This window comes from Muntiacus reevesi, chromosome 7, assembly GCF_963930625.1.
Source record: "Muntiacus reevesi chromosome 7, mMunRee1.1, whole genome shotgun sequence".
Lineage (NCBI taxonomy): Eukaryota > Metazoa > Chordata > Mammalia > Artiodactyla > Cervidae > Muntiacus > Muntiacus reevesi.
The window spans coordinates 18,318,393-18,331,778 of NC_089255.1; the positions used below are offsets into that span (position 1 = coordinate 18,318,393).

The 13,386-nt window shown below is 44.6% G+C and overlaps 1 protein-coding gene across 3 annotated transcripts in view; it reads left to right on the plus strand.

Annotated features, from left to right (window-relative positions):
- Window positions 1-13,386, plus strand: part of THSD4 (thrombospondin type 1 domain containing 4) — a 630,546-nt gene that overhangs the window by 594,267 nt on the left and 22,893 nt on the right. For all 3 annotated transcript variants that reach the window (XM_065940121.1, XM_065940122.1, XM_065940123.1), the window contains 2 exons: window positions 1,937-2,033; window positions 7,150-7,425. In XM_065940121.1, the coding sequence (XP_065796193.1) occupies window positions 1,937-2,033; window positions 7,150-7,425 (373 nt within the window). The remainder of the gene's footprint in view (window positions 1-1,936; window positions 2,034-7,149; window positions 7,426-13,386) is intronic.

Here is a 13,386-nt window from a genome sequence, read left to right on the forward strand (position 1 = left end):
ATTCTCTCACCATCTCCAGAGTCACACTGGTGTACCTGATACTTGCTGAGTTTGAGTTTTATAAATACTACTTGTCCAACTATATAGTTACATGTTCACTCCCTTTGGGCCGAGTGGCTCATGGATTAGAAACAACAAAGGAAGCATTGTTATAACTCATTCTGAATATTTTTTAATAGACTGTCCAGTGGTTGTTGGACTCTGGGTAAGTTTCAAATGGCATCAGGGTAAAAACTCAGGTTGTTAAAGGCCCACTGTGGGTGGTCTGGGATGTGGTGGCCAATAATAATTTCATAATGGGCCAAGGTTTGCACTGGCAGAACGTTCACATAGAAGCACAGAAGAGCGGGGAAGGATTTCCAGGCCCAGAATGAGTGTCAGATTGTGTGAAAAGAGAAGTGAGGGAATTGGGAGTGAATCGTGGGGACCTGTGGTCACGCCACCATGTCCCTCAGGGATTCTCTGCTCCCCACATGGTTCCTAGATGGGAGGGGCCCCGGGGTTCTCCTGGCTGCCTTCCCCTGGGTGATTTAGAGACAGGAAGCCCCGTTTCATGTGTAGGGAAGGGGTGAGGGCTGATGGCATAAATGGACGGAGCAGATACCCTCATGGACCGAACAGGACCCACCCTTGCAGGGTGACTCAGAAAACGCCTCTAGCTAACAGGACCTCAGAGATCAGCTGTGATTCTAACCTCCTCCCTCTCCAGATGAAGGAATCAGAGGCTATGAGATTGAGGGACTTGCTCCAGGTGACACGGCTGGCCATCAAGAGAACCCCTTTATAAAGCAGTAGAGATGGAAACATCAAAACATGACCCTGTCTCCTTGCCTGGCTCATATTTTCACTTGAGATTCCTGTTCAACTGCTTTCTTTAGCCCACCACCCTGCTTCCCACCAGGAAAGCCATGGGTACAAAGGATTTTGTGCTCCAAAACCAGTAGGGAGGGAATTAGTCCACCACAGTGTACTGGCTTGTTTTGTATTCTTGTCCCAGACAGTGTTTAATTGCTGGCTTCCATGGCCCTATGCAGCTTTTATCATGGGTTTCTGAGAGAATAGGACCCAGGAGACACTTCCCTTATTTGGTACCTGTATTTCTCATCCCATCTCTCTGTGATTCTGGAGCTTTCCATAGATGAGAGGGAATGGGACCCAGAGAGTCAATAAGGGAGAGGGTTGGGGCACACCTTCCTGAGCCAGGCTCATAAGCCTGGCAGAGGACTTCAGAGGAACCTAGAAGAGCTCCTGCCGGCACTGCCGGAAGCCTGGCCCTTTCTTCATGACTCTGTCTCGCCACCTAGTGTTCAAGCAGTGTCTCTGTGGTGTAAACCCAAGTGTCTCTTATTGACATTTTGAAATCTGTGCACAAAATCTAAGTCATGGAGAAGATGGTGGGGAGCCAACAGAAAGGTCGCTAACATTGTGCCCATCTTTCCATTTGGAACTTATAAAATCGTGACTTTCAGCCTAGTTTTCTTCCGAGTCTCTCAAAGACTATATTCTTCATTCTTCAAAAGCAAATAGCAAAAAGACATCTGAAAATAGCTTTCATTTATCACCAGCCCAGGTTGGATGCATGAGACAAGTGCTCGGGCCTGGTGCACTGGGAAGACCCAGAGGGATCGGGTGGAGAGGGAGGTGGGAGGGGGGATCGGGATGGGGAATACATGCAAATCCATGGCTGATTCATGTCAATGTACGGCAAAAACCACTACAATATTGTAAAGTAATTAGCCTCCAACTAATAAAAATAAATGGCAAAAAAAAAAAGAAAATAGCTTTCATTTAGTCTGTCACTGGCCCACTATTAATATTAGATGTAAATCAATCCACTTATTTAAAGTTAATGCCACTTACACCATTGAGCCCAGGGTCAGCCAGAAAGGGATGTTCCTGTGTCCCAATGCAGTGACATTGACCTTTGTGTTGTCAGATGATACACCAGCAGCCTAACCCAGGAGTCCACTACGAGTACGTTATCATGGGGAACAATGCCATCAGCCCACAGGTGCCACCTCACAGGAGACCAGGTAAAACTTCTTGTTTTGCTGCCAATCACTCCAGATCATTTCCTTTTAAAGCCGTGTCTCTCTTCGTCTTGTATATCTTCCCTCTGTGTCTTACTTAACACAGCGAAAATTCATGGACACATATTTCAGAGTCAATGGGCCTTGGTATCAGAGGATGCTTCAGCATTTGCCTGAACTTTCTCTGAGAGTGTTTTGTCCACTTGATTTAAAAATGAAGTGAACAGAGCTTCCTTGGTGGTACAATGGAGAAGACTCCGCTTGCCACTGCAGACTGGGGACATGGGTTTGATCCCTGATCCAGGAAGATCCCACATGTCACAGAGCAGTGGAGCCCATGGCTATAAAGCCCAGGAACCGCAAGAGAAGCTCTCGCAATAAGAAGCCCACACACTGCAACTGGAGAGGAGCCCGCACAGCAGCAAAGCCCTCATGCAGCCAAAAAAAAATTAATTCAAGTTTTTTTTAAACTGAAAAAATACCAAAGTGAACATTCTCAGCCTGCCTTTCGGTTCAACATCTTAAATTGTCTTATGTATTAGTTTCCTATTGCTGCTGTAACAGGTGACCTCAAACTGAGGAGCATGAAACAATAACAGATTTAGTATCCTATAGTTCTGGAGGTCAAAAGTCCAAAATGGGTTTTGCTAGGCAGAAATCAAGGTGTTGGTGAGCTATGCATCCTCTGCAAGCTCTGAGAGAGAATCGATTTCCTTGCCTTTTTCAAATTCAAGAGGCCACTTTCATTCCTTGGTTCGTGGCCCCTTCTTCCGTCTTCAGAGCCAGCCAAGTAACACCTTTAGATCTCTCTCTGCCCCTGACCATCTTCTGCCATCACATCTCCTTCTCTGACTCTCACCCTCCTGCCTCTTTCTTATAAGGACCCTTCTGGTTACATTGAGCTCAGCCAGATAAATCTCTCCACCTCAAAACCCAGGATAGCTTAATTATATCTGCAAAATTCCTTTTGCCACATTAAACTAACACATCCCAAGTTCCAGGGATTAGGACCCAGATACCTTCAGAGGGCCATTGTTCTGTCTACCGCATGCCTTTTCTCTTGGTCCCCTTTTGCTTCCACGACACGGCTTTGACCTGTAAGAAAAGCATCATGGGTTCGCATCTAACAATTGGCCTCTTCCCTATGAGCCCTGCTGAGAGACAGAGCTGGCAGCTCTGCTTGGCTGCTGCTAGATGCGTCACAGCCCCTGGCTGATCCTTCTTCACCAAATGGTGATGGAGCCTACCACCCAAACGGAGGCTGTCTTTTCTATCTTTCAAACAGAAAGGTCTGCAGAAACATTCATAATAATCGCTCACACAGACTGAGTCCTCACTATATGCCAGACACTGCTGAGCCCTTCATATAGACTAACTCATCAATTCTCACAAGTGTGCTCAGAGGAAGGAACTATTATTAGCCCCATTTTAAGAGTAAGGAAATGGAAGCTTAGAGAGACTGAGTTACCTGTCCACATCCTGGACCTCAGGCCAGCCTGGGTCGCTAGCCCCTGTGCTTGTTATACTGCCTAGAGGTGACCTGGTCCAACGTCTGTCCTAGGAAGTGAGGGGACAGACATGAGACCCCATCCATCCATCCTTCCCTGGGCTGCTGATTGGGTAATCAGGTCATCTGTCCCAGATGGAGGAAGAGTCACGTGGGCTGCCTGGAGACAACAGCCTGGCGTTTGCCTGGCATGTGGGGTACATGTGTTATCCAAACTGCAAATCAGCACACTCAGCCTGAAAGAATTTTTAAGCCATTTCCAGGAGCAATATGCAGCCTGAGAAACCAAGTTCAGATGGCAAAATATTGAGATTGCTGATATGACTTATAGGGGCAATTGGATAGACTATTTGAGATCATATAGGATGATGGTGATTGATAGCAAGCCTAATGGGTCTCAGCTAATGGGTGGCATGTGGTCCTGGGATCAGCTGCCTGGGACAGAGCAGGCCAGAAGGGCTCAGCCATAAAACATTGATGAGGAGAGGCAATCTGGACCAGGCTTCATCCTCCATATCAATAGAGACAGGAGGCCAGAGCTTGAATTCAACTCTACCCCTTTTTTGCTGTGCATTTTCATGCAAGAAAGTAACTTCTCTGAACGCATTCACAATCCACAGAATAGAAAGGAAGAAAATGTACATTCAAAGGCTTTATTTAGGAGGGAAAAGGTATTGAATGAATTAGGTGTCCATCCTAGCACAGTGCCCAGGGCATATAATACACATAAAAGATCTTAAAAGTTTTATCTGATAACATTTGGACAGCCTTATTTATATCAATATACTGGTCTTGATTCTATTAGTTTAATCTGCATATAGTATTTTAAACCAAGAAGTATTTTAAGTAGCCAACTAAATAAGAAAGTGCTGATGAAAGAGGAGAGAAAGCTCCAAGTTTTAACTGCATTTTATAGTAACCCTAGAATTTGCCTCCTTATTTGATATTAAACTAATGAATGCTTGAACACTATTCAATCAAAATAGAAATACATAAAGTAAAATGCAACAGCTCCACAATTGCCAAAACTTGAAAGCAACCAAGATGCCTTTCAGTAAGTGAATTTGGATAAAGGGGCTATGACACATCCAGACAATGGAATATTATCCAGTACTAAAAAGAAATGAGCTATCAAGCCAGGAAAAGACATGTGTGAACCTTAACTGCATATTACTAAGTGAAAGAAGCCAATCTGAAGTCTGTATACTATATGGTTCCAAGTATGTATGTGTGACTGTCTGCAAAAGATATAACTATGGAGACAGTAAACAGATCAATGGTTTCCAGGGATGACAAGGGAGGGAGGGATGAATAGGCAGAGCACAGAGGATTTTAGGGCAGCAAAACTATTTCGTGTGATATTGCAATGGTTGATAGATGTCACTCATTTGTCAAAACCCACAAAATGTAAAACACCAAGAGTGAACCCTAATGTAATCTGTGGACTTTGGATATGTCAAGTGTAGTTTTATCAGTTTTAACAAATGTACCACTCTGATGTGGGATGTTGATGGGGGAGGCTGTGCGTTTGTGGGGGCAGGAGGAAGAAGGGAACTCTCTGCACCTCCTACTCAGTTTTGCTGTGAACCTAAAACTGCTTGCCGTGCTGAGCCAAGTCACTTCAGTCGTGTCCAACTCTTTGCGACCCTATGGGCCCAATAGACAGCCAGGCTCCTCTGTCCATGGGATTCTCCAGGCAAGAACACCGGAGTGGGTTGCCATGGCTTCCTGCAGGCATCTTCCCGACCCAGGGATTGAATTCGTGTCTCCTACGTCTCCTGCACTGGCAAGCGGTTTCTATATGTGTACAATGCGTGTGTGCTTAAGTCATGTCCAACTCTTTGCAGCCCCATGGACTGTAGCCCTCCAGACTGCTCTGTCCATGGGGATTCTTCCCGACCCAGGAATCGAACCCGTGTCTTCCTAGGTTGGGAAGATCGCCTGGAGGAGGGCATGGCAACTATAGGTATATAGTTGGGCGTATATACGTATATGTGTGTATATATATATATATAAAGTCTATTTATTTAAAAAAAAAAAAAAAAAGGCAGTATTCCCAACCTCATACCTCGCCTAGCTTCCCAGAGGCAATCTCTCTTAACAATTTGGAGGGACTCTGTCCAGCCCTTTCTGGGCATGTACAAACATGTTCAAGCCGATTTGAATCTTTGTCTACAATCTAAGTATACCAGGAACATCACATGCCAGTCTTTTCTATAAGCCAGCATAAAACTAACCTGAATTTGAAACTTCCTTGAAACTGGTAGAAAATTCAATCCTAATCAATCTGGAGGCTCCCACACATACCCCAGATATGAGGAAAGTTTCCTGCCTGGCAGGTCTGTGGTGCTCAGGAAATGCAAGACCTCAGACATCTGCCTCTCCATCTCTCTCTGACTCTATCTCTCTCTTAGAAAGTGCTCTCCACTTTTTTCTTCTCCTTCCCTGGGCCAGCTCCTCTGGGACCTGCTATCCTTACTGGGAGCTCAGGCTTTTGCTATGGGAAAGAAGAGCTGTTGACCTCCAGTAGCTTTTGCCTTCTCTCCTACAAAAATCTCAGGCAAGAAAATCCAATAATTTAGCCACTTGAACTAGGAGAGGAGGAGGAGGAACAGAGATAAAGAACAAAACACGAATTAATCTCTCAAAAAGTGTCCGGCCACATCTTCGCGTGTGTATGCGTGTACAAACTGAATTCTGTCATGCTTTTTTCTTTCACCAAACAACCTGTCAGTCATGACGTGTGTTTGCTTCATTCTTTTCTTAAAAATTACATAGTATTTCATTCATGGCTGTAGTATAATTTCTTTTAACTAGTACCACTGGGTCAGGAAGATCCCCTGGAGGATGGCCTGGCAACCCAGGCCAGATTCTCACCTGGAGAATCCCAAGGACAGAGGCGCCGGGTGGGCTACAATAGGATCGCAAAGAGTTGGACACAACTGAAGCAACTTAGCACACGTGCACACACTCGTGGGCGTTTAAATTCATTCTACTGTTTTGGTGTTTCAAATGAGTAACCATACTTGTACATACAGCTTTATGTAAAAGAACGGGAATATTTGCATGACAATTGTCCTGGAAATTGAAGGGCTAAGTCAAGAGATATGTGCATTTAAAATTTAGAGCCATCTTGCCAAGTTGCCCTCCAAAGCTTTGCATCTATTGGCAGGCTCACGCCAGTGTGAGATAGTGTTTTTTACAGCACCTTCAATGAGGGGTTTAGGGATTTAAAGGTTTCCAGAGTTTCACATCTTTATTGTTAGATAAATAGAATTGCTGTTGTTGCTCTCTTGTGTAATTCTTTAATGAGGAATGAAGCTGAGCACTGTTGTATGACTTTTGGTTGTGTGTAGTTCTTTTTGCATGAAATGAAAAGAAATTGCCTCTCCCAGGCCCTTGCTCACTTTCCCTTCTGTGACGTTCATGTTTTTCTCATTCATTTTTAATAATATTTTAATATTACTGAAATTAGCATCTGCTTATTTTAGATATATGTGCTTTGAGTTAGAAATGGTCTCACGCTCCCAGATATCTAATGCCGGATCGTCTCCTCTTGACGACCCACCGTGCAAACCCATCTTCTGTGGTGTGTGCACTTGCCTCTCCTAGGGGAGCCCTTCAACGGCCAGCTGGTACCAGAAGGGAGGAGCCCGCAGGAGGGAAAAGAGAAAGAGGGGGCCCCGGAGAAGGCAGACGCGCACGGCGGGGCACCTGAAATGTTCACGTCGGAATCAGCACAGACCTTCCCGGTCCGGCAGCCAGACAGATTCTCTCCCCACCGGCCGGAGAGTGTGGTGCCGCCGGCTGCACAGCCCCCTCGCCGGAGCCGGGATCACAACTGGAAGCAGCTGGGGACCTCAGAGTGCTCGACCACCTGCGGGAAAGGTAAGCGTGTGTGAGGGCTGGGGAGGTCTCTGCAGACTCCCAGGCGGGAGTGGGGAACATACAGGTGTGCCCCAGGCATGTGGCAGACCCTTCTCTCCTTGAGCCTGACTGCAAGATGGCTCGCAGTGGATTCTCTGTTAGCGGGTCCCCAAGACCTGATGATCCACTGGAAGGACCTAGAAAACTCAGAAAAGCAGCTGTGCTCATGGTTATGATTTATTGCAGTGAAAGGCTACAGATTAGCATCACAAAGGGAAAAGCACATGTGACAAAGTCTAGAAGACACCAAGCCAAGTGCCAGCCTCCTGGTGTCCCTTAGGGCCCAGTAGAGTGACACAGGGCTGCATTTGATTAAGCTAACAATGTTATAGATAAGCCTAGTATTGCCAACCAGAGACGCTCACTCCAGCTTTGGTTTCCAAGGGATTTATTGGGGTTCAATCATGCAGACATGCATCTCCCACATTAGCTATTCAGCCTCTAGCACTCCAGAGGTCAAACTGATACACTATGACCTAAGGCATGAAAAAACAGGCATTCATATAAATCACATTGTTGGCATAGACCAGATTGTCAAAAGGATACAGCGCAACCCAAGATCTCTAGCATAGAATAACTCGCATCAGCAGAGTATTCCAGGGGCTCTGAGATTAATTATCTCCAGTCTTAGTCAAGGGCCAGTCCTGGACACAGGTCTCTCTTTGGAATATGCAGGATTTGGGCAACCCAAGCCTGCTGAGTTAACCCTTTCCTGCACAGGACATTCATTAATAATCAGAGAATACACTCACCTAGTTCAAGATCTACAAGTTGACACACAAGGCAAGGTTGTCATGGAACACAAATGTCATTGGAGAGTCATTCTCAGATCTAAGGATTTCAGAAGAAAAAAATGCTTTGGGAGCTTGCAAGCTTAGTTAGCTAGCTTTTATATTCACCAACATTCACAACTCCCTTCCTCCTCTTCAGTAATTTCTTGATCTTGAATTTATCCCATTATCTTAATCCTGATCAACTAAGACCACCAGGAAAAAGGCTGCAGCCCAGTGAAGTCAGTTTATGCAGCAAGGGGGCCTAGCACCAGAGGGAGTACACAGCATCTCTCCAAGGGAAAGAAAAGATCCAGTAATAGGATTTGGGGGGAAGGGCGGAGTTTTGGTGAAATTTAAATTGGGTGTGAGGTGATACCTCATTGTAGCTTTGACTTGCATTTCTCTAATAATTAGTGATGTTGAGCATGTTTTCATGCATTGGTTGGCCATCTCTACGTCTTCTTTGGAGAAATTTCTATTTAGGCCTTCCACCCATTTTTTGGTCGGATTGATTGTTTTTTGATATTGTATATTTTGGAGATTAACCCTTTGTCAGTTGCTTTGTTTGCAAATATTTTCTCCCACTTTTAGGGTTGTCTTTTCTTCTTGTTTATGGTTTCTTTTACTGTGCAAAATCTTTTAAGTTTAATTAGGTCCCATTTGTTAATTTTTGTTTTTATTTTCATTACTCTAGGAGGTGGGTCAAAAAAGATCCTGCTGTGACTTATGTCAAAGAGTGTTCTGCCTATGTTTTCCTCTAAGAGATATATAGTGTCTGACCTTATTTAGTTCTTTAATCCATTTTGAGTTTATTGTTGTGTATGGTGTTAGAAAATGTTCTAATTTCATTCTTTTACACGTAGCTGTCCAGTTTTCCCAGCACCTCTTCTTGAAGAGGCTGTCTTTTCCATTGCATATTCTTGCCTCCTTTGTCATAGATTAGATGACTGTACGTGTATGGGTTTTTCTCTGGGATTTCTATTCTGTTTCATTGGTCTATATTTCCGGTTTTGTATCATGGGCGCACCTAGAAACTGTCATACAAAGTGAAGTAAGTCAGAGAAAGACAAATGTATATTAACACATATCTGCAAAATCTAGAAAAATGGTGTAGGTGATCTTATTTGCAAAGCAGAAACAGAGACACAGACATAATAGAATAAGTGTTTGGACACCAGAGGGGAAGACGGGAAGTACTGGGAGACTGAAACTGATGTATTTATGCTACTAAGTATAAAACAGATAACTAATGAGAACCTACTCTATAGCACAGGGAATTCTACTCAGTGCTCTGTGGTGACCTAAATGTCCATCTCAGTGGGAAGGAAACCCAAAAAAGAGGGGATATGTGTATACGTAGAGCTGATTCATTTTGTTGCAAGTAGAAACTAACACAGCATTGTAAAGCAACTATTTGTTGTTCTGTCACTCAGTCGTGTCCGACTCTTTGAGACCCCATGGACTGTAGCATGCCAGGCTTCCTTGTCCTTCACCATCTCCCAGAGTTTGCTGAAACTCATGTCCATTGAGTCCGTGATGCCATCCAACCATCTCATCCTCTGTTGTCCCTTTCTCCTCCTGCCTTCAATCTTTCCCTACATCAGGGTCTTTTCTAGTGAGTCAGTTCTTTGCATCAAGTGGCCAAAGTATTGGAGCTTCAGCATCAGTCCTTGCAATGAATATTCAGGATTGATTTCCTTTAGGATTGACTGGTTTGATCTCCATACTTTCCAAGGGACTCTTAACACTCCAATGCAAATTAATTTAAATAAACAAAACAAGGTTGTGATAGGCTTGAAGCCAAGCCTGTCTGTGTGTAAAAGGGTCAATATCATTATCAGTCTGAACTGTGACATGGGCTCACAACCCTGAGTCCTTGAACACTCCAAAGTTAAAACAGATGTGGGATACGATGTCTAGAAACCCCTGATGTAATGTTCTGCATCTGGGTTGGAAATTGATGCTACTTCTCTGTTCCAGGTGCCTTAGATCTTCATTTTAAGAGTATGTATAATCTTTTAGTCATGATTTCCTTCGTATATATGGTGAGAGCTTCCTGCTTGTAGTGAAGTGCTATTTGTGATCCTAAAACAGCTGTTCTTTGAAGGGAGGTTATCATAGAAATAAAGGCTGTATCTCAGAAAGTTTCTGCAACTGGGAAACTGTGAAGCTCCTGGCGTATTGGTTTGGGGACTTTTTTTTTTCCCTTTCTTAAAGAGACTTGTGTCTGAGAGCACAAAATTTGGGAACCTTGACATAATCAACACGTGGAAAAATCTTTCACAACCACCTCTAAAGCTTTTACATTTTTCATAAGAGCACTGACTTAGTGGCTTTTGAGAATCGAATTTAAGTCTTTGGTTCCTCTTGGGGTCTGGAGCTCTTTCCGCCTGGAACCTTTGCTAGTTCCATGATGCTTTCAGAACTGGAGCGCTAACTTATGAACTTTATGTGCTTATACTTAACACCTGCACAGAGAGTATAAACTGGAGAATCATTGTACCAACTTCTCTTATAAGCCTTATGAGGGAAAGTTAAATGCCTGTTAAATGTGTCTTGACAGAGGGAGAAAGCAAGAGATAATTATACATTAAGGCCAAAAAGAGTTTAGTCAGGATCTGTCACAACATCAGTTTAGTGTAGTAAGCAGTGTGAAATGTACTTGACACAGAAACTCAAGATCAACATGTATTAGTCCCTAAATATTCTACCATTTAGGTAGTAGTATGATGCCCGTTGAGTTTTCCTGGTAGCTCAACTGGTAAAGAATCTGCCTGCAATGCAGGAGACCCCAGTTCGATTCCTGGGTCAGGAAGATCTCCTGGAGAAGGGATAGGCTACCCAATCCAGTATTCATGGGCTTTCCTGATGGCCCAGATGGGGTTCAATCCCTTGGTCAGGAAGATCCTTTTCTGGGTTGGAAAGACCCCCTGGAGAAGGGCATGGCAACCCACTCCAGTATTCTTGCCTGGAGAATCCCACGGACAGAGGAGCTTGGCAGGCTACAGTACATGGGGCCGCAAAGAGTCGGACACAACTGAGCGACTAAACACACAGACATGTGATGCCCATTAAGGGGTTTCCCTGGAAGCTCAGACAGTAGAGAATCCATCTGCAATGTAGTAGACGGGAGTTCGATCCCTGGGTCAGGAAGATCCCCTGGAGAAGGGACTGGCAACACACTCCAGTATTTTTGCCTGGAGAATTCCATGGACAGTGGAGCCTGACCGGCTACCATCCATGGGGCTGCAGAGTCAGACACAACTGAGCAACTAACATACATACATGATGCCACTTAAAAGAACCAAATGTACTCAGAACCAGAGAAATTAAGGCAGTTATTAAAAGGATAAAAATTGTTGTGTGTGGTTTGGTGTCAAGGATGGCATGTGTAGAAGAGTCTCTTCCATCTCAGCCTTTAAATGTAGCCTAGCCCAGCCTTTCCAGTAAGAGGAGATGTAGGCCTGTCTGGAGACCGTAAGGCATTGTCTTATGGACACAATGGGACAAGGACAGAGCATGTGCCTTTTGCCACCCTGCATGCTGCTCACCCAGCCTTATGTTCACTGGACGGATGCCACTCATCCAGGTGGTCATTCAGTGGTGCCTATCTATTCTGTCCCAGGCACGATGGAGGGACCCCTTTGCTCCCTCTAAGATTTGCTCCCAGCCAGTGATGGTCTCAGATGTGCAGCACAGGAAGGCAGTGCAGATGCACAAAATATTTAGCTAATCTCATGGTGCTCAGTGTAGTGATAAGTATGCCGTAACCAAGAAATTCTGAGCCTGCCAGAGCTGTCCATCTCTTTTCTGCAAAATCCAAGTTCACTTGCTTTGTAATCTCATCATTTGTCCCCACAAAAACCTTCTCTAAAACTCTTTTCCAGTCCTTCCTGGCAGCGCTCACCAGACCACACATGCCTCTCAGGTTAAAATTTCAGCACCATGATAGCATCATCACAGGAAGGAGCTCTGCCGCCAGTGGACAAGAGTGACCCATACTCTGCTCAGTCATTGCCCAGACCTCTGTCTATCTGGTCAAATTCTTGGCTGGGCTCAGTCGATCCCTGAGTTTAAAGACTAGAGTCGTTTACTGTTTTCTTTCTCCTTATTTTGCCTCTCTCTTCACAATGCCTCACTGACCTCTGCACTAGCCCCTGCCTTCACTGTCTTGCCTCATTTTACCTGTGGCATGCTCCCCGCTCCAATGGAATGTACTTCCATTTTGATTAACATGCTCAATGTCCAGCCCAACCAACTGATCCTAGATTTTTTCTGCTGCCTGAAGTCCAGCCAGCACCTGACCTCCCCACCCCATTCTTGCTGGCTAGCACTTGTGGCATTCTTAGACAATGAAGAGATGGCCAGGTGCCATTTTGCAGAAATACAAACTGACCCAAAGAAAGAAACCATTTTGGTCTTTGGGTCAAGAATTGTAGAGCTAGTGTTTTCTCACCATCAGAGAAAGTGTGCCTCTGAATTTATTTCCTTGGCTAATCTCTGGAACTTGACAATGGACAAAGGTATTGTACAGGCAGTAAGAAGGTGGAAGGAAGCAGGCAGTGACCATGTGCATACAGCCCCAAGCAGGATCCATATTTCCAAGGCACAGAGTATTCCTAGGGTGACCTGTATCCTTTTAGCTAGGGACATTCAATTCTCCCCTCATTAATGCCAAGAAGTTGGGGTACTTACTTTTCCTTTCCAGTCCACAAACTTGTAAGTAGAAAAGTTTAACCCACACGGTCTGGAGGGAAAGGGATGGGCTAAATAATAAGATTTTCACTTATTCCCTTAATGGCTGGGTCCCAGTGGGTATCCTGCAAGCTGTGAACTGAGTCTTATTCATCTTTATAACTCAGCACAGTGTGCTTAATGTCTGTTGAATTTCATGAAAAAAATCTCTTCTTAATGGAAGCAGATTTGTCACTGGACAAAATTTTTTTTCCATTTATTTTTATTAGTTGGAGGCTAATTACTTTACAGTATTGTAGTGGGTTTTGTCATACATTGACATGAATCAGCCATGGATTTACATGTATTCCCCATCCCGATCCCCCCTCCCACCTCCCTCTCCACCCGATCCCTCTGGGTCTTCCCAGTGCACCAGGCCTGAGCACTTGTCTCATGCATCCCACCTGGGCTGGTG